Genomic DNA, 20,992 nt, shown 5'->3' with positions numbered 1-20,992 from the left:
AAACGTTTAAACGTAAAAGACATAACTAAGTATACAAAAGTTGCAAAAAAAAACCGTTTATTTTTGCTTTAATTCTGTTTTTATTTTTTTTTATTGTCTTATGGAATTTCTAATTTTTTTTAATCTTTAATTTCTTTTTTTTTTCCCCCCCGTTATTTATTGGCTTCACTGATGATATAATTGATCACTCTTTTCAATTCATCTTTATTGACTTTAGCATCGTTAATCAATTTCTTGACGGTGACTGTATTTTTCTTGACGTTTTCCAACCTTAACTCGTTATAATCGTAAATGGAGGAAGTAGAAGTAGTGGAGGAGGTATTTGGATGAAGTTGGTTATTCAAATTGTTGATGCCCATTCCGTATAGGTTGGAATTGTTTAGAGGCAATTTCAATTGATAATTGGGGGCGTGCAAGATTCCATTTGTCAAATTATTGTTGTGCAAAGTAGTAGAATTGGACGATAAATTATATTTAATGATTAAATCATCTTTATTTAATTTTTTCAAAATATAATCGAGATGTTTCAATTTCAAATGTTGAATCAAATTATCCTTTCTCTTATGTTTGGACAAACAACAGGGACATGAGAAATTTCTCTTCTTGGAATGCGAAAGCAAATGTCTTTTCAACCAAGATTTTCTTTTAAAGGATTTCTCACATAAATGGCATTGGAAGATGATATCTTGATTGATTGCGGATTGAGGAGCATTCAATAGGTTAGCCGTGTTGTTATGATTGTTACTATTATTGGCATTATTATTATTATTATTATTCAAGATGGAATTGTTTATTAAAGAATTGGGGTGTTGTAAAGGAGGTGGGGTGATGGAAGATGAAGGGAGGGTTGTTGGGTTGATTACGTTTTGGAAGGAGTTCAAGTTTGGGTTTGTATTTGTGTTGTTCAATGGCAAATGATGTTGCGAAGTTGGGAGGTATTTATCTCTTATGAATTGGTTGGTAAAAGAGGGGATGGACAAGTTATTATTGGAAGAGTTGTCAAGTGAAGTTGAGGAATCCAAATACGAGTTATTGTTATTTGTGGAATTTGTATTAGCCGAACTTGGGATGGTGGAATTGTCATGGTTTGTCACTGGTAGTTGGAATTGGAAGGGATACGATGAAGAAGACGAAGTGTTTGTATTTATATAATTTTGAGAATTACTGTTTGTGTTGATGGAAGTGGATGTATTAGAGTTATTATACGAGGATAACGAGTTTGCGTTTGCGTTTGCGTTTGCGTTTGCGTTTGCGTTTGCGTTTGCGTTTGCAATGGCATTTGCATTCGCATTGGCATTCGCATTTGCATTCGCATTCGCGTTTGCAATGGCATTCGTCGTGTTTGGGTTGGATGTAGTATAATTGTACGCAGAAGTGGTCGAAGTGGCCAAGGGATAATTGAAGGCAGGTTGAGTATACAAAGAGTTTGCGGCGTTCGAATTGGCAAAGGGCAAGTACGCCTGTTGAAGAGAATTGTTATTGGAGTATGTGTTGGACGAGGTATGTGTGGAATAGCTGTTGAGGGAATTGATAGAGCTTAAGGGGTTGTAATTCTGTGTCTGGGCGTTTGCGGCGGCGGCAGCAGCAGTGGCGGCTTGCAATGGCAAATGAAGACTGTTTGAGTTTAGAAAGGGGATGTTCAAAGGGTCTTGACTTGCCGTATTATTTGTGGCATTTGGTTTAGGGACGTTCATGGGCGGGGGGTGTGTGTGTGCGGATGAGCTAGGCAGAGGGCAGCGGGCAGAGACTGCTGAGTAATTAAATAAGGGGACTAGAACTGGGCGGCACGACTACAGAGAAAGAGATCGGAGCAGATACACAGAGACACAAAGTCAAAGGAAGACGTAGACAAAAGGACTGCAAACAGAGAAAAGAGAGAAAAGAGGGCTAGACAGAGAACGGCAAAGGAAAACTGAGGAAAACGCAGGAAAGGTGGCAGGGAGTTCCTGGCCAGAAATAAGGTTAAGCGGAATGGCTCGAGCAGACCAGCAATGCGTGGGGATCGCGATCGGTATATATACGGCGCGGCGAGCTTGGAGGGGCCACATTGCAGCAACCACAGCCGCAACAGCAATCGCGTGGGCCGTGGCGGGCACGGCGCGAGCTCCGTGTGCGGGCCGTGTGCGGGCCGCGTGGCTGCACAGAGCGGCCGCAGGCACGTCGCGGGTGCGGCGAGATATCGTGTGCTGCAAACGGAAATATCTGTGCCCCGGGCCGGCGCCTGCGCGGGCGTCTGCGCTGCGCTGCGCTCGCCCCTGCGCTCGCCTCTGTGCGGCTCCCCGCCGTGCCTGTGCATTGTGCGGCCCGTCCCCAGAACAGCGCGCAGGCATGCGCCGGGGCACCCTCGCGGTCGCCGTCGCCGTTGCCGTTTCCGTCGCACTTGCCGTTTCCGTCACCGTAGCCAGATCCGGCTCGGCCAGGGCAATGCAACACGCCAGGCACCGATAAATGTTTTAACTTTACAAATATCTAAATTGATATTGAGATTGATATTGGGTTTTTTTCTGGGCAATTCTGTTGGGCAAGCTGTTGCTGAGCAGATAATGCTGTGGGCGCGCCAGCGTGGACCAGCAGAATGGCAGTGCAGGCGCCAAATACACCCCGCCACACCCGATGGCACGGCACTCCCGGGCACTCCCGGCTCGCGAGTTTTGCCGCTTTGGCGCCCGCACGTGCCCGCTGCGGCGCTACCACGCGGGGCGGTTGCCTTGAGGACCGATAAGGCCAGGCAGAGGCCAGGCAGAGGCCAGGCCACGGCAACTGCAACGGCAACGGCAACGACTCCGCATAGGCCACAGTGTGTTGCCCTGCACCCTGCAAGCGCTTCGCGGGGCATGCGCAGCATGTGCAGACTCGGCTCGGCTGACTCGGCACGAACGGCTGAACGCAGACCGCCCACGGCCCACCGCCTTCCGCTCCGGGCAACAGAAGCGAGAACGCGCCAGACCGCGCCAGATCGTGCATACCGTTCCGCGGAGGCACCGTGCCTGGCCATACCAACATTAGTAGCGTGTGCCGTCCGTGTGGCGCCTGCATAACCGCGACGTGTCATCTCTGCGTCTTTATGCACTCTGGCACAGTGGTTGTCCATGCTGCCAGCTGGCCTGCCGTGCTTGTCGCTTGCTTGGAAGATCTGCCCGAGATCTGTGCAGATCTCGGTGCGGCAGGAGTCAATGCCCGATTCTACCAAAAACCCCTCATCTGTTTGTGCCATTGCTGTTTGTGCCATTGTACGGTTGCACGAATGTGGGTGTGTGAAGCTGTATGCTTAATTACGTGTGTTGCCAGGAATGGTTTGCCGCTCGGTTTGCCGTTCCGTTTGCCGCTCCGTTTCCGTCCTGCTTTTCGTCCTGCTTTTCGTTTCGCTCCGCTCGCCTTGCTCAACAATTGAACGATAAAAATTAAATTTCATCAATACTGTATTCCAATCCAATAAGCCTTGCAAAATGCATCATGAACGCTATCACGTATCTATACAATAACTTGCTCTTGCCATTGCAAAATGCCCCTGCCCCTGCCCCCACGCCGGACACCCCAATCCAATCAAAACCGAGCAACACATCTCAACAACCCCCCCCTCAGCCCCAGCCACAGCTACCCCTACTCTACAAACTCTTTGCCATACTCATAAAACCACTGATCTTTCTCTGGTACATCTTCACCTTCCCGCTGTTGCTCATAGAACAACATACCAATAGAAAGTATAAGGATACTCCTCCCTTGATCGATCCGAAAATTGCATCCTCTTCCGCCACAGACCTCGATGACCTCAATTCCAATGACGAAATCATCCTGCAGACAGACTCTATAAAGGGGTCGCTCTTGGAGAAGAAAAACACTTCCGCGGCTGCCACTCCGTCTGCCACTCCGCCTGCCACTTCGCCCTCGCCGCTGGTGATTAAACAAAAGAAAATCCAAAACAAATCTGTCTATTCGTTAACCTCCAACTTCATCGGCTCCAAAAACATGGGCCGCTTTCTTTTCCCCAAGAAATTGATCCCAAACTCCATTCTCAAAACTAACAAACGGAAGAAATTGATCCTGGACTTGGACGAAACTCTGATCCATTCAATGTCAAGAAATATCTCTTCTTCAACAATCTCCAATTATCATCTTATAGAAGTCAAGTTCCCTACCCCCACCTCTGCCCCCACCTCTGCCCCTGGCCCCTCACTCCCGCTTTCCTCCCTCTACTACGTCTACAAAAGACCCTATTGTGATCACTTCTTAAACCTAGTCTCCGATTGGTACGATTTGATCATCTTCACTGCATCTATGAAAGAATACGCAGACCCTGTCATCGATTGGCTGGAAGATTCCTTCAACGGCAATTTCCAAAAAAGATTATATAGAAACCATTGTATTCTAAGAGACGGTATCGGTTACATAAAAGATCTCTCCGTCTTGAACACCGACAATCAATCCACATTGAACGAACTCATCTTGATCGATAATTCTCCAATCAGTTTTGCCATGAATGTAGATAATGCAATCCAAGTACAAGGTTGGATCTCCGACCCAACCGACACCGAATTGCTCACTCTCCTCCCCTTCTTGGAATCCCTAAGACATACCACCGACGTCAGAAACATTTTGGCTTTGAAAAATGGTGAAAGAGCATTCCATTTTGCATAATCGTCATGTTGTTTTTTTTACAAGTCATATATAATCTAGTCCAATATCTTATACATACACATACATATACACATCTGCATAACATTGCGCATCGCGCATCGCGTATCGCGTATCGCACATTCCACATAGCTCTACGCCCCACGCCATACGCCATATGCCCCACGCCCTACGCCCTACGCCCTTACTCTTGTCCCTCAACCTCTCCTTCCACATCCCAATGAACTCGAATCATTGGACGATATTCAGGTACCCACATTTGACTCTTGACCCATTCTAAACATTGATAGAAATCTCTTGGAACACTAATTTTCTTACCTTCATTTTCTCCCTCATTTTCTCCCTCATTTTCTCCCCCACTTTCTCCCTCACTTTCAAACTCTTCTTCAATCCTGGCAGATCCTTCCTTTATAGCTTGCAATAATACTGCAGTGGCAACTTTAGCAGACGTCTCGAAAATATCTTCAAGACCAGGTAATAACCCCATCTTGGCACTATTATGTGTCTCTATGGGTGATAATTTCGATAATTGACTAATTGCTGCTGCAATCATCGATTTAGAAATCACTTTACTACGTGATAACACAGCTCCCAATCCAATCCCAGGAAATGTAAAACAATTGTTATTTTCAGATATAATATATCCATTCACAGCTTCAAAAGGTGAACCTGTAGCAACCAATGCATTATTATCAGTCCATTTAAACAAATCTTCAGGCACAGCTTCATGTAATCTTGTAGGGTTAGATAATGGGAAAATTATGGGACTTGGATTATATTTGTACATCGTCTTCACTACATCTTCATTAAACGCACCAGCTTGAGTCGAACAACCAATTAAACATGAAGGTTTTATCTTCTCAACAACATCTCTCAAGATACTACGATCACCATTTCCCCAATCATTCGTCTCTTCTTTAATATATGGTAATTGACCTTCATTACATTTATCTCTAATCGATGTATCAATATATCCAAAACGATCCATCAAATAAATATGTTCTCTTGCATCTTTAATATCCATCTTTAATGCATGTGTCAAATAATCAGTGATTTGATCCGCAATACCAATCCCTGCAGATCCTGCACCAAAGATCAACACTTTCATCTCTTTAGGATCCTTATCAATAAACCTTAATGCAGAAATCAAAGAAGCCATCACAACTGCTCCGGTCCCCTGGATATCATCATTGAAACATGGTAATACAGGTTGATATTTATTTAAAATCCTCTTGGCATTCAATACACCAAAATCTTCAAAATGTAAAATTGCATTCGGGAAATTCTTTGTCACTGCTTTAATAAATTTATCTACAAATTCATCATATTTAGGTCCACGCACACGAGCAAATTTATTACCCATATATAATGGATCATTTAATAATTTTTCATTATTAGTCCCCACATCCAAACAAACTGGCATCACACGACCAGGATTGATACCACCACATAACGTCATCAATGCTAATTTGGAAACAGATATTCTAATACCACCAACACCTTGATCACCAATCCCCAAGATCCCCTCGGCATCTGTAACCACAATGTAATCAATATCTTCAGAATCACCCCATGTCAATAATCTCTTCTCAATAGAATCAGGATCATTAATATCTAAAAATAACCCTTCTGGTTTCCTAAATCTACTAGAGTAATTAATAATAGCATCACCTTCAGTTGGAGTATAAATGATGGGTAATAATTCTCTAATATGTCTCTTGGCTAATGCAAAATAAAGAACTTTATTTTGTACTCTCATCGAAGTCATAAAATCGTTTTTTTCCAAGGGAGTCTTTAACGCACAAACTTGAGTATATGCTCTTGCCAATTGTTCCTCCAAAGTATTCACTTGAGATGGTAATAATGCTTCTAAATTGAAAGCTTTCCTTTCTTCAAAGGTAAATGCAGACCCTTTATTTAAAAATGGGGAATTTAATAATTGGAAACTTTCTAATGGACATTCAATGGGCATATCTTTGATTTGTAATTTAGTAACTCTAGAAATCCTTGGTTCATCAAATAATTTTTGTGCTTTAATACCAATTGGTGTCATCTCCACATTGTTCTTCTTATTATTAGAATCAAAAACATTGTCTTTGGTTAATGAAGTAATAAACCTAGCATCTGAAATACCTCCAATCGAATGTCTTTTCAAGAATCGAGGTGAACGACTAGCCGCAATGGCTCTATCGACATTCGCATGAGATAGACCTTTTCTATAAAAATATTTAGATGAATATGAACCAGCTTTACCAGTTCTGAACATGTTTGATAATGATAATGTTGTTAATGATGATGATGATGTTGATAAGATTGTATCTTTCAAATATTGGAAGTGACTATTGAGTAAATTAAAATTTGATCTCGTTTTGAAAATTTTCTAGTATTGTATTTTTTTTTTTCGGTATTTTAGTAAAAATCTTAACAAAAGACAAAAAAAAAAAAAAAAATAATGCTTTTTTATTTACGGTGTTGTTATACGATTTAAAGATCCCCTATTGCTTTTTATATCCCTTTAGATTTTAAGGGGGGGGGAGCCTAAAGTTGATTAGCCAATAGGCTTACGTCAACAAAGTTACACATCTATTTACAAACCCAGCGGAAATAATCTACACATTACTACGTAATTCAAACTCTCGACCCTATTAAAGATTTATCAACAACTCTCCTCATTTCAAATTTCGTTCAACGGAATTAGATCAAAAGCAGACACCTTAATTCCTTAAAACGTAACTCATTTTCATTTCTCAATTTTCCTTTACCGATCCAAGATAATCGAATATCATGTGCTAGATAATTTTTTTTTTTTGAAAATAACCGTCGTGGGAATATATCAGGAGACTAATCTTATCTTACAAGGTTATAAATTGTTGTTTGTCTTTTGGTTTTTATTGTTGTATATTTTCGATGGAGTTGTAAATTAAATCTTACGAGGTACAGAATTTTGAAATCCGCCTTGTTTCAAGTATCCCTTAACCCTTTTTTTCTTTGGCGTTGATTTAAAAACGGAAATTTGTTTTACGTAATGGGATATTAATTAGCGATTTTACTCCAATACGATAGGAAAACAAAAAAGGTGTTACATGGCCCTTTTTCTTTTTCCTAATGATTATTTTATTTTCGAATTTTTTATAAAACTATATTAAAGAACAAGTATGCCTGTATGTAATTGGTCTCATGATTCTATCTGCTACAATTCTATTTTAGTCAACTTGATTAGAATTTCTAAATTAATATATTTTCCCTCAGTGCGTGCCATTAAATATTGAATTTAAATGTGAAAAAAAAAATGTTTAATGGCACATCCATTACTGTCACTTCGGTCCGAAATATCTGAATTTTGAAAATTAAAATTTGAAAAAATAAAAAAATTAAAAATTTATACAACTTAATTATTAAAACTTGAAAGATTGAAGAGGAAATAAACTTTTTAGTGACAGTAACGTTTAAAAGATAAAACAATAAATCCATTAGTATATATAATTTGTTTTTGTTTTTTTTTCTTCTTCCTTTTATATAGTAATTCAATAATATTGTTAAAGATTATATTTTGCTCCAAATAGGGAAAAAAATTATTATCAAAGAAATATATATTCCACTAATTGAATATTGAAGAATGGATAACAGACCTATTGAAGATATTGTTAAAAATTTACTAAAGTTTGTAGTTAGAGGGTTTTATGGTGGTTCTTTTGTTCTTGTATTAGATGCAATTTTATTCCATTCTGTCTTGGCAGAAGAAGATTTAAAACAACTTCTGGGTATTAATAAGACAGATTTAGGTCCATTGGTTGCAAGATTGAGATCCGACGGTTTACTGTCTACACATAAACAAAGAGAATATCCACCTAATTCCAAAAGTGTGGAAAGAGTTTATTTTTACATTAAATATCCACATGCCATTGATGCAATTAAATGGAAAGTACATCAAGTGGTTCAAAGATTAAAAGATGATCTTGATAAGAATTCGGCTCCAAATGGTTATATGTGTCCGATCTGTGAAACTAAATATACACAATTAGAAGCTGTTCAGTTATTAAATTATGATAGAACAGAATTTTTATGTTCATTATGTGATGAACCATTAATTGAAGATGATTCAGGGAAAAAAAATAAAGAAAAACAAGATAAATTAAATAAATTAATGGATCAAGTTCAACCAATTATCGATTCATTGAAGAAGATTGATGATTCAAGAATTGAAGAAAATACATTTGAAATTGCATTAGCAAGATTAATTCCTCCACAAAATCAATCTCGTGCCGCATACACATATAATCCAAAGAAAGGTAGTACAATGTTTAGACCAGGTGAATCAAATTTGGCAAATATTATGGGTACTTCATTGGGTAATGAAAGTAGTAGACGAGCAGGTGCTAATTCCCAAGCTACTTTACATATTAATATTACAACAGCAAGTGATGAAGTGGCACAACGTGAATTACAAGAACGTCAAGCTGAAGAAAAGAGAAAGCAAAACGCTGTTCCAGAATGGCATAAACAAAGTACAATCGGTAAAACTGCATTAGGTAGATTAGATGAAGATGAAGAATTCGATCCAAGAACTACACAACAAGCTGCAATGTCTTTGGGCCAACCCATGGGTAGCGAAAGAAATGATATGTATCATCATCGTGTCTTAACTGAAAAAGAATTAGAAGAAAGAGATAATGAAAGATCACTTAATGAATATTATGCCTCTTTGGCTAAAAAACAGCAGAAGGCAAGTCAAGAGAATATGGATGAAAATGATATAAACGATGAAGATGATGATGAAAGTGAAGAAGTACTAATAGATTTTGGTGAAACAGCTAATAATTTGAAAGAAGAAGATGAAGAAGATGAAATGGCAGAAGCAGAATTTGAAGATGAATTTGAAGATGTCCTAGATGAAAAGCAAACTAATTCACAACAAGTTATACCAAAATCAGAAAATGTGGAAGAATCTGCATCTGTAAATAATATTCCAAAACAAAACAATAATTCTGAGGAGCATACTAATAATAATAATGATGATGATGATGATGATATGGATATTGAATTCGAAGATGTTTGAATTAAATATCTCGATATTCAATGTAAAGAGAGACATTCCTATTGTTGATTTACTTTTCTTTCAATTCTTTTTTTTTTCCATTTGATTTTATACAACTTTATATAGCATTAATACCAAAACTTAATAAATCCATATATCAATATTTATTGTAATTTTTTTTCTTCTTTCGATAAAAACTTGCCTTTTAATACAACTTTTGGTATGGTTTTAGGTATTTAACTTCATAAATTCTTAAATTCTTATTTTTATGTCTATTTTTTTCCTTTTTGGAGCAATAATCTATAGGGAACTTATAAGTATTAAATATAAATAAATTTATATAGTTCTAGTCTTTAAATAATTTTAAGGAACTTCATAAAAATGTACAAATTAGTGTAAAATAGAAATAATAAAGGTAGTCACGTAAAGAAGTAAATAAAACCAAAGTAAAAAACATATATATTAATGAGGTAATTACCAATCATCATCTTCTTCCTCATCATCATCTTTCATTTTGCCAGCTCTTGCAGCTAAAGCATTAGCTAAACCGGCACCAAATTGAGCTTGTTGAACACCAGCAGATTGATCGACAGCTGCTTGTGCTGCCACTGGTGCTGCTGCTGCTACAGGTGTAGGTGCAGATGATTCAGCTCTTTCAGCTAAATAGGCAGTAGGAACCCAACCTTCGGCGGAGCCATCCAGTTTTTTAGCTAATGACCAACCAGATTCTACATTTTCTGTAACAATAACAATATCACCTTTAACTAATGGCATTTCCGTTGCAGCACCTGAACCTGGGAAATCATATGCAGCTTCCCAAGTCTTTTGTGGAGCTACAGCAGGTGGAGGTGGAGGAGGAGGTGGTGCTGGAGTAGCCTGTTGAGTAGTAGCCATATTAGTTTGTCTAGGCTTAGCAGGCATGACATTAGTTTGTCTTGGTTTAGCAGGCATGACATTGGTTTGTCTGGGCTTAGCAGGCATAACATTAGCAGATCTAGGTTTTGCCGGTGTGATTGTAGCTGGTCTTGGTTGTGATTGGGCTTGGCCTGGAAGTGGGGCAGCGGGCCTACTAGAGGCTGGTTGTGCAGCACCACCCAATGATGTTGGCATTGCAGGAGCTGCAGGTATATTGCTAGCTGGCTTTGGAGCGCTTGGTGCACTTGGTGTGCTGGATGCTCTTGGTTGTGGTTTAGGTTCAGGAGCTCTTGGTGCCTTTGGTACAGAACTATTAGTTTGATTATTTTGTGTAGTTACCTTTACTGGAGAATCTACATGCCTACGTTGAGAAGATTTAGCTGGAGCTGGTGGTGGTGGCTGTTTCTTTGCATGTCCAAACCCAAAACTCTTTTTCAAATTATGACCAAAACCATGACGCTCATCTTCAGATGGTTTTGGTACTGCAGTAGTTTTTCTTGGAGTTGGGGTTGGCTTTGGTTGAGCTCTAGGTTTAGGAGCAGATGGTTGAGCGCTAGGCGTCTTGTAGGCCGATTGTGCAGCACTGGCAGCCATACTTCTGGAGGAACTGGTAGCAGGCTCTGCGGCTGCAGGGCGTGGGGTAGCTTGTCTAGGTCTAGGCTTTGGTTTTGGCTTGTCAAATTCATCAGCATGTTGCGCCATCCAAGTTGCAATCTCACAAGGAATACCACCATCTTCAATTCTGATTGGTTGTTCATATGGAACTGATTCAACAGGTAGACCTGGTAAAACAAAAATTGTATCATCTTTGTACAAATCTTTCATCTTTGGAGCATCTTCACTTTCTACAGCTTGGACAGAGGTAATTTCCCCAACATTTCTTTGATACTCAATGGTGGGACCAATTCGTAATTGAATGTTACTATTCTGTGTTAGAATTCTACCAATTAATTCTGTTTTAAAGAAAGTACGAATGAATGGATCTGGTTGATCAAATTCAATCAAATTGATTGCCATCCAATCATCACGAAGATTTGTTATGCTAATGGATTCGATATACTCTAGTGGCACTTCATATTCTAAAGAATATGTCATTGCATTGTGAACGATCTTATGGGCAATAATATAGAATGTAGTTTCAGTTAAGACAAAAGTTCTTTTGAATTTTTGAGCAGGTTTATTATTTCTCAAATGTAACTCTGAACCATTGATGGAAAATAGAATTCTATCAGTAATACCAGCGTTTCTTGTGATATACGAACCTAATGATTTTTCATCATTACAAGACAAATAATCACCATAATAACCCCTGTAACCAGACATCGAGAATCTTCTTCTCTTCTTTTGACCGTATAACAATGAGTTTGAATATTCACGCATATCTACATCACCACGACCCAACCCACCGTTAGCTTGGCCTCTAATAGCTCTTTGGATTTTAATAGCAGAGTCTAATCTCTTTTGTAAATGTTTTCTTAAAGCTCTTTGAATCTTGGCAGCCATGTTGTACCAATATCTATCTCTCATAGCTTCAAAGGTGAAATAAGTTTCTGGGTTCTTGATGAAAACACATGTAACACCCATTTGATATTCCTTTTGTGGAGTAGAAGTATCTCTTAAAATTAATTTAACAGCCTCTTCCACTGGACCATCCCAAGTATATTCACCAGCATAAGAACAATCTGGGGATAATAAGTAAAATCTTTCCACAAACTTTTCAAATGTTTGTCTAACAGCAAAACCTGCTCTTCTGATACGAACATTTTCTTTCAAACCTAAATATTTAACTTGGTGTAACACTTGGTGATCATCATAATCTTTAGGAGATTTTGTTTGATTTGGTTTAATGGTTCTGATATAAGATGGAGAAGATTTTGATAAAGTTTCCACTAATTCATTGGCACTCTTAATAATCTTATCACCAGCAGTAGGTGGTCTTCTTCTCGACTCATGGTTAACTTGTTGTGGGAAAATAGTGGTAACAAATTCATTTTGAGTGGTACCTAATAATTCAACTAAGTCCTTTTGTAAAGTATCTTTATTCTTATCTGTTATACCATCGATATCGTATGTGACATCACCAGCATAATGCTTAATAACAAACTTGCTAGATCTCATATCAAAGTTTGGATTAGATCTGAACATATCTAAACTTTGAGAGAATGCTTGATCGGCAGCATCTGAATCGGCATGAGCAGTAGCAATGGAATCATTCATTGCAGCAAAGATACCGGCTGGTCTTCTACCTTCGATCAAATCACAAACAACTTTATTATCAAAAAATTCAATTGGGGTCCATTGAATTTGTTCTCTTTCATAAGTTTCTTGTTCAGATTTCAAAGTCAATTGAATGAAAATCTGTTGTAATTTTTCATTAACATAATTGATACATAATTGTTCAAAAGAATTATGTTCGAAAATTTCAAAGCCGTAAATATCTAAAATACCAATAGCTTTATCGGCATTTGCGGCACCATCATTACCTTGTAAAGAAAGATTAACTCTATCAACGATCCAATCGAATAAATTACTGTAAATAGCCTTAGCTAAAGCATCTCTCACTGCAGTTGCTTGGGTGATGTTTAATGGAACATGATAAACTGAACCTCTTTGGGAACCATGACTAGTTTCCATAATTCTTTCAACTAAAGATTTAATTAACAATGGAGAATCGACTTCTAATAAGTAAGCTACAAAATCAGTAACAGAAGTATCTCTAACTTGAGCATTACCTTCATCATTTTCTTCAAAAGTAATGTTACCGATCCAAAGAATTGCGGCCAACATTCTAAAGATTTGATCTTGTTCATTTTGATCCAAACCAATAATTTCCATGGCTTTTATAGTTTCGGCGAACTCATTAACATCATTAATACCATTAACTTCGGTACAACCAGAGGCAGATGTATATAGATATTGCTCCGGTAATTGAACACCGAAAGTTTGTCTATAAGTTTCAGAGGCACCTTTAGTATATTGATAAAAGATATGGAAATTTCTTTCATCTCTAATTTGACTAACAACTCTTTGCTTTTCCAACAAATAATTAGTAATATTACCAGCACAAGGTTCAAAAAACTTGTTGAATTTAATTTCTAAATATTTACCATGTCTTGAAGAGTTATTATTTCTTAAAGTTTTAGCACAACCAAACGATTCTAGTAATGGATTGGTAGCTAAGACAATATCATTAATTCTTTTAATGGATTCACTGTGAGAATTTGAGCCTGAAGAATGGGCAACATATTGCATAATACGTTTAGCGGCTTCAGTTTTACCAGCACCAGATTCACCAGAAATAATAACACACTGGCCTTCATTATAGGCTTGTAAATTATAATACATTTGTTCAGCAATAGCAAAAACATGTGGAGGAGCTTCCAATCTGTTCTTCCCCTTATAAGATTCCAAGATCTCTTGGGAGTAAATACCCAAATCACGGAAAGGGTTGACACTAATCAACACTTGGCCGATGTAAGTATAAATCAAACCATTCTGGAATCTTTTCTTCAAGTTCTCATTAATAGCCTCATCGGAGATCTTGGACAGTAAAGTCAAGTCAGAAACACCGACTTCCTTCTTCTTCGAAGAATCGTAAGAAGCCTTCTTAATCTTACCACCAGATCTCTGATTAGATTCTCTTGTGATACCTCTATCTCTGGCACCTCTTTTGATAATAGCCATTTGAAATTGAGTAGTGAATAATAGTAATAAATGTTACTTGTTGGTTTATATCTTTTTATTTTTTTGAATGTAGATTTTTTTTAATAGAATTTTTTTATATTAATTTATAAAGTTAGTTTAGCCCACAACTAAAAATCAGACTTGAGCTAAGCTAATTATAGAAAAGAAAATACTTTTAATATCAGAAAAAAAGAATTTCCAACAAACTCAATTGCATTCAAGTCTTGATAGGTTTTATTTAAACAGGTGAAAATGTAGTGTCATCGAAGAGAATAAAAGAAAAAGAGAGTTTGAAATAACCAAACTGTATAAGGGATTGGGAACTATAGTCTTTTCCAATTTTTCAAGGATCAGGATAAATTGGTGTAAATTGATAGTCTGGAAAACTGTGCCCCTATCGAGCGAGTCTCATTTACCCTGACTCAGCACGGAAAAGACATACGGGAACCGAACACCCGTCAACCCCTAGGAGTAGAAAACTGAAAAACTGATGGGAGAAACCGAAGGGGTTAAGAATAAACAGGGAAAAATACAGGCAAGAAATTGTGCCAGAAATTGTGCAAAAAATAGGTGTTTCCCGATTTGGCAAATAATTCTTGACAATTATCTGATTGGGTAGCCAAGAGATCTTAAGTTAAAATGTTAAATATGAAAAAAAATATTAAAAATAGAAATAAAAATAGAGTTAGAAATGCAAACAAACAATCATAATTCTTATAGATTTTGTGTGATTAAGGTACAAGAATGAATGTTCTAATTAGCTGCCTTATTGTATGTTGGATGTTAAGTATTTTTTGTGGTAATTCAAAGAAAAAGATTTTTTAGATTTTTTAGATTTGTTTAATGAAAAAATTTGTTAAAATTTTATATTACAGATTTTGTATGTTATGTAATGTATAAAGTAAAAGGTTATGTAAAAATATACTGTTCATTTATTTTGAAAATAAAATGAACTAAGAACAAAGATCAAAAGAAGTTTCTAAACTTGCACGAGATGAATAAATAAAAAAATGTAATGAATTAAATGAATGAAATGTTGGAAAATGCCAGAGTTATAATATGCAGTTAGGTGATCGTTAAAAGAGAAAAAGAAAACCAATGTTTTATGAGTGTCATGTATTATTACAATTGATTAAAGTTGATAATTGTGATGTGATTAACAGTTGACTAATTCAACAGCTTGTAAGTAAACCTTGTGACATTGTTCACCTTGAGTTTCATCGTACAAGTTGTAGAAGTTACCTGAAAGACATTGGTAGAAAACATCTTGAGAACCTAAAGCCAAGTTACCTTGTGGACTAATAGACCAACCGGCAGCGTAGATGGCACCGGCTTGTGGTGGTGGACCATCGAATTGGAATTGTCTGTTAGAAACAATAGAACCGATTCTACCCTTAGCATCGGTTAATAAACCTTTCTTTAAAGTCATGGTTAAAGTACCATCGGTCTTACAAGCTTGAGATTCGAAGAAGGCATCTTCAGTTGATGGAGCTGGGGAGGAGTCAGTAGAAGCAGCAGCAGAAGTAGTGGCTGTAGCTTTGGTGGCAGTAGTTTGTGTAGTGGCTTGAATTTGACCATCACCGATTTGAGAGACAGCAGCGGCAGTTTGTTTTGGGGCTTCAGTCTTGGTAGTGGCTTGGATTTGACCATCACCGATTTGAGAGACGGCAGCGGCAGTTTGTTTTGGGGCTTCAGTCTTGGTAGTGGCTTGGATTTGACCGTCACCGATTTGAGAGACGGCAGCGGCAGTTTGTTTTGGGGCTTCAGTCTTGGTAGTGGCTTGGATTTGACCGTCACCGATTTGAGAGACAGCAGCAGCGGTACTTTTCTTTGGAGTAGCGGTAGAAGTAGTAGTGGTAGCAGCTTGGATTTGGCCATCACCGATTTGAGAAACAGCATCTCTCTTAGCTTTAGCAGTGGAGGAAGCAGCATCAGTAGTAGCAACTGGGATGACAGCAATACCGAAAGAACCGGTGTAATCAGTCATAGCATCTTTGTAAGTACCAGTTGGGGTTAAGGTAGACCATGGTTCAGTTGGAACATAGGCAGCCATGGAGGCAGAAGCTAAAGTAGCAGCAGCTAAAGTACTCTTGAATTGCATTGAGATATATATATTTGTGTTTGTGTGTGTGAAAGTTGTTTTGTTTGATGATGTCTTTATATTTATTATATAAGAAAGGTAAACTGGAATATCTCAAATAGTGATTAAAGGTGGTCCTTTTATATCTTTTCAAATTGCAAAAAAATTATAATAAAAAATAATTGGATATTATTTTTTAACAATTTACCTACGTAGGCATTAACTGGTGCCTGGTATAATCATTCTTGAATGTCAGCAACTGTAAATGAAATAAAGGTTCTAATTAAGGAAACATACACACAATAATATTATCATATTTGTGAATTCTTTTACCTCACATTGAAAAACTTGCGTATTGCTAGCAATCACTTTACTCAATTAGGAATTGGAAAACTTTCCAGAGCGTATCCTTGAAATTGATTATATCCGTGGGATTATAGTTCATGAATGTGATTTCCTAGTTATATTTCTAAATTAAGAAACCAGCCATCTTCAGATCCACTATTCCTAACCCTTATTTTAGAAAAAACTAATAACAAAAAAATGAACAATAAAATATTGAGATCATGAAAATTCGTCATTTTTCAAAAATGTGTCTTTTCAACCAGCATTGCTAAAAATAGTTTACCAGCAATATTGCCTTTTGTCCCGAAACGGTTAGATGAACTTGAAAATTTTTCCTAAAAGCTCAACCCTATCAAAACTTGGCCGAAATGAGATTTCCTAAAACGGGAAACAAAGCGGAATGGCAGGAAATAATAAAATTTCATTGGATTGAAAGGGTACAGCCAAAATAGAAGGGCAACAAACAAGCTGTATTTTTAAAAATACATCATTAGTTGTTTTTTTTTATGTGTACTATTTTTATTTTTTTAAAAATAATTTTGAATATTTGATTAAATAATAAATAATATATAACTATATATGTATATCCGTTCTTGTATGGACTATATAATAAAAAATATAAACTAATAATATATAAGATATAAGGGGGAGAAAGGAGAGTGGTAAAGTAAGGAATATAGATATTTTTGTATCAAATAAATAGATCCTTGAGAGTGTGTAATAACAATCAGTTATGATTTGTGTAAGTTATAGAAGTAAATAATTGAAATGCAATCTACTTCCTTTGGATGCATTTATTAACAATGAAGAGATAAAAGTGAATAAAATATGGTACAAAGATATGAAAATGGAAAGGAATAACGTAAAAACAGAAAAGCAAAATCAATTCAATGTTTTCCTTCAGTCCGTTCAAAGCGTATCTTTTCTTGTTCTTTTTCAGTCTTTGGGTCGAAATACATGAATTCATCCAAACCTTTACCAGCAGGTACCATAGGTAACACTGGTACTTTCTTTTCTATTTCCACTTCTAGTAAAACTGGACCTTCGTGTTCTAAGAATTCTTTTAAAGTAGAATCTATTTGCTCATATTCTTTCAATTTCATTGCCTTTAATCCCATAGCTTCAGCTAATTTTTGGAAATTTGGATTCATTTGATGAGTATGAGAGTAACGATGTTCATAGAATAATGTTTGCCATTGAGTGACCATACCTTGTTCTTCATTATTTAATAACATAATTTTAATTGGAGTGTTGGCTTGTACTGCAGAGGATAATTCAGTAAGAGTCATATTAAAGGAAGCATCACCGTCTATATCGATAACTAAAGCTTCAGGGAATGCTACTTGAGCACCGATAGCGGCTGGTAACCCATACCCCATGGTACCTAACCCACCTGAAGTGATGAAAGTTCTTGGGTTTCTCCATGTCCAATGTTGAGCAGTCCACATTTGATGTTGGCCCACACCTGTAGTGACGATAACTTTTTTACCTGTAGAGTTTGCAATGTCTGATAATCTTGATATAACGGTTTGTGGTTTTATCTTAGAACCTGGAGTTTCTCTCATATATTCGTAAGGGTATGCTTTCTTCCATTGGTTTATTTGAGCAAACCATTCTGGTCTTTCATCCACTGATTTGATCAAGGGTAATAAGATTTCCAAGTTTTCTGTGACGTCACCCTCAAGAGCGATTTGAGTCTCCACGACTTTATTGATGTTCTTAGGGGAGATTTCGAAATGAACAATACCACCTCTCTTCTCCAAGGCAGCCTTTCTTGCCTCTGGAGCAAATTTGGAGATGTTACCAGTAACACGATCATCAAATCTACCACCTAGAGCGATAATCAAATCTGCGTTTTGAATGGCCAAGTTGGCAACAGCACTACCGTGCATACCCAACATATCTAGTGATTTTGGATCTTGTTGATCAAATGCACCTAAGGCTTGTAGAGTTGTCGTGACTGGAATTTGAGAACGTTCACTTAATTCCTTTAATAAGGTGGGACCGTTGAGGTTACTCAAGATACCTGCTCCTGCGTAAATGACTGGTTTCTTGGCCATGTTAATCAATTTTGCTGTTTCTTGTATATTTTCACTCAAGAATTTTCTTTGAATAATTTGATTGATATTAGAGATAGCAGTATAAGGTAATGAATTGTTTAACACGGGGATTGGGTTTTTCAAGACAGCTGCAGTGACATCCTTTGGTAAATCGATCAACACCGGGCCTGGTCTACCACTCATAGCTATCTCAAAAGCTTCGTTAATTCTCTTAGGTAATTCGTCTACCGATTTCACCATGACGTTCCATTTCGTACAGGATCTAGAGATCCCAATAACATCTGCTTCTTGGAATGCATCGGTACCGATGGCGGAAGTTGGTACTTGACCTGTGAACACAACCATGGGAACACCATCTGCCAAGGCATCTGCCATTGGTGTCACAACATTAGTGGCACCTGGACCTGAAGTAACCAATACAACACCAGGTTTCCCCGAGGCACGAGCGTACCCCTCAGCCATATGGCCAGCACCTTGTTCATGTCTTGGTAAGACGAATTTGAAATTCTCAGAGTTATAAATGGCATCGTATACTGGTAAGATAGCCCCACCTGGATACCCGAATACTGTATCTACGTTTTTCCGTCTCATCATCTCGTTGAAGATTTCACCACCGGTCATACCAATCATTGTATGGTCCAGGTCTGGAGAATCTGCATTTTTGGCATTGGCAGCTGTACCATCTAATTTTGGAGCTGGATCTACATCAAAACTAGGCGATGGCTCTGGTCTCTTGTTCTGTTCGAATTCCAGATCTAGGTCATTGGGTTTCACTTTTTCACTTCTTTTATGTTTTGGTGAAGAAGCTTGTGTGATAAACGAGGTCGATAAATGCTTCCGTTGTGGCGCAAGTGTTCTTGTGAATACTCTAGTGGCGCATGGCCTGTTATGGAGTGTGGTGGATTGGAAAGACCACTTTGATAGAACAGATCTTGTTCTTGAAATGGCAGATAAGGACATTGGTGTAATGGAGGATATCCTTTATACGATGAGAAGCAGATACGAGCTTTTAACCAATTGGAAGAGATTGTGTGGTGAGAATAGAATGGAAAACTATACACTAACAAAGAAAGAAAATGAAAAAAAAGAGTATTTTGAATAGTGGAATTGAAATGTACATAACCTTTATATTTATTCATGAATATATAATGGAATTAGTATCCCGAAATTTTCAATCTACGGACCAGTGTTTAAACAGATCGAGTCATCATCCAATAAAGAGCGATGGATATTTTTTACAGTGGGAAAATTCCGTGGTTTGGCGGTATCGGCTTAGTAGCAGGCCAAAGAAAAAGGCGACAAACTCTATTGCCGAGAATGTAGGAGTCATCGCGGAGTCTGTCAGGGACGACAAAGAAAGAAAACTTTAGAGTATGTATGGTTTGTAAAGTATAGGGTATTGATATTGATAGATGATATAAAGTGTGTAGATAAATACGTATATATATGGAAAACAAAAGAACATGAAAAAAAGCATACAAACTTATTATAAACGTACAAGCATAAATGAAGAGGCTAGAAGTTGACCTTATTATTGGGCTCACCCTTACGCATATTCTTATATATACGTTCAAATTCACCCTGTGATAGTTGAGAGACGTCAACGAGGTTAGGGTTAGGGTTAGGGTTAGGGTTAGTACCGGCCTCAGAGTTCATATTGGAGCCAAGATTTGAGGTTTCTTTCATCCCTTCAGCAGGTGCCTTGGCGGCTAAGTCATCGCTGGCAGCCGAGGCATTACTAGGGCGGTGTTCTTTGGAATAGATAAACTGTGTATTAGAAGAACCTAGGTTAGAATGGTTTCCGCCGCCCATCTTGGAGCTCTTGGCGTGTTTGTTAGGGTTGTATACTTGAAACGAGTCCCAAAAGCTAGACATTTTGTGTGTGATGGATTGATAATTAATTATAGGTAAAGTTGTGTGATGTTATTATTTCTCAATGGAAGAATCACGGTTGACTCTTCAAACTTAAAAGTGTATGTGCTTATATATCATAATGGCGGTTGAGGTGGTGCAGGTTACATTCTAGTGGCAAGTGGGGACTGTGAAACACCTTATAAGTCGTAAGAATAAGGGACACTCTTGATCTTACCACAAAATGGAAGATATTTCTACGAGGGTTTCTGGGGGTGAAATTTTCGGAGGTACGGTGGAGAAAGCCGTATTTGGGAATTTCATATATAGTGTGTGGTTACGGTGATTTATAATTCTCGGCCAAAATGTCCGTGAGGGGTACAATATATA

At 37.7% G+C, this 20,992-nt stretch overlaps 9 protein-coding genes across 9 annotated transcripts; 3 read left to right on the top strand and 6 right to left on the bottom strand.

Annotated features, from left to right (window-relative positions):
- Window positions 1–152: 152 nt before the first annotated feature.
- On the bottom strand, window positions 153–1,694 carry TBLA0I01480 (C2H2-type zinc finger protein; the record flags this gene model as incomplete). The annotated part of the gene is made up of 1 exon (XM_004182278.1): window positions 153–1,694. The coding sequence occupies one exon, from the start codon at window positions 1,692–1,694 to the stop codon at window positions 153–155; it is 1,542 nt and encodes a 513-aa protein (XP_004182326.1).
- Window positions 1,695–1,991: 297 nt separating this feature from the next.
- Window positions 1,992–3,038, top strand: TBLA0I01470 (uncharacterized protein; the record flags this gene model as incomplete). The annotated part of the gene is made up of 1 exon (XM_004182277.1): window positions 1,992–3,038. The coding sequence occupies one exon, from the start codon at window positions 1,992–1,994 to the stop codon at window positions 3,036–3,038; it is 1,047 nt and encodes a 348-aa protein (XP_004182325.1).
- A 415-nt stretch (window positions 3,039–3,453) lies between these two features.
- On the top strand, window positions 3,454–4,635 carry NEM1 (Nem1-Spo7 phosphatase catalytic subunit NEM1; the record flags this gene model as incomplete). Its single annotated transcript, XM_004182276.1, has 1 exon — window positions 3,454–4,635. The coding sequence occupies one exon, from the start codon at window positions 3,454–3,456 to the stop codon at window positions 4,633–4,635; it is 1,182 nt and encodes a 393-aa protein (XP_004182324.1).
- Window positions 4,636–4,816: 181 nt separating this feature from the next.
- MAE1 (malate dehydrogenase (oxaloacetate-decarboxylating)) lies at window positions 4,817–6,898 on the bottom strand (the record flags this gene model as incomplete). Its single annotated transcript, XM_004182275.1, has 1 exon — window positions 4,817–6,898. One exon carries the CDS (start codon window positions 6,896–6,898, stop codon window positions 4,817–4,819), a length of 2,082 nt encoding a protein of 693 aa, XP_004182323.1.
- A 1,350-nt stretch (window positions 6,899–8,248) lies between these two features.
- TFA1 (transcription factor TFIIE subunit TFA1) lies at window positions 8,249–9,688 on the top strand (the record flags this gene model as incomplete). The annotated part of the gene is made up of 1 exon (XM_004182274.1): window positions 8,249–9,688. One exon carries the CDS (start codon window positions 8,249–8,251, stop codon window positions 9,686–9,688), a length of 1,440 nt encoding a protein of 479 aa, XP_004182322.1.
- Window positions 9,689–10,141: 453 nt separating this feature from the next.
- Window positions 10,142–14,266, bottom strand: TBLA0I01430 (myosin family protein; the record flags this gene model as incomplete). The annotated part of the gene is made up of 1 exon (XM_004182273.1): window positions 10,142–14,266. The coding sequence occupies one exon, from the start codon at window positions 14,264–14,266 to the stop codon at window positions 10,142–10,144; it is 4,125 nt and encodes a 1,374-aa protein (XP_004182321.1).
- Window positions 14,267–15,422: 1,156 nt separating this feature from the next.
- Window positions 15,423–16,367, bottom strand: TBLA0I01410 (uncharacterized protein; the record flags this gene model as incomplete). Its single annotated transcript, XM_004182272.1, has 1 exon — window positions 15,423–16,367. The coding sequence occupies one exon, from the start codon at window positions 16,365–16,367 to the stop codon at window positions 15,423–15,425; it is 945 nt and encodes a 314-aa protein (XP_004182320.1).
- Window positions 16,368–17,578: 1,211 nt separating this feature from the next.
- On the bottom strand, window positions 17,579–19,711 carry ILV2 (acetolactate synthase catalytic subunit; the record flags this gene model as incomplete). Its single annotated transcript, XM_004182271.1, has 1 exon — window positions 17,579–19,711. The coding sequence occupies one exon, from the start codon at window positions 19,709–19,711 to the stop codon at window positions 17,579–17,581; it is 2,133 nt and encodes a 710-aa protein (XP_004182319.1).
- A 555-nt stretch (window positions 19,712–20,266) lies between these two features.
- Window positions 20,267–20,626, bottom strand: SPG4 (Spg4p; the record flags this gene model as incomplete). Its single annotated transcript, XM_004182270.1, has 1 exon — window positions 20,267–20,626. One exon carries the CDS (start codon window positions 20,624–20,626, stop codon window positions 20,267–20,269), a length of 360 nt encoding a protein of 119 aa, XP_004182318.1.
- Window positions 20,627–20,992: the final 366 nt, after the last annotated feature.

The sequence above is a fragment of the Henningerozyma blattae genome, chromosome 9 (genome assembly GCF_000315915.1).
Source record: "Henningerozyma blattae CBS 6284 chromosome 9, complete genome".
Lineage (NCBI taxonomy): Eukaryota > Fungi > Ascomycota > Saccharomycetes > Saccharomycetales > Saccharomycetaceae > Henningerozyma > Henningerozyma blattae.
This window is presented reverse-complemented; position numbering and strand designations above follow the sequence as displayed.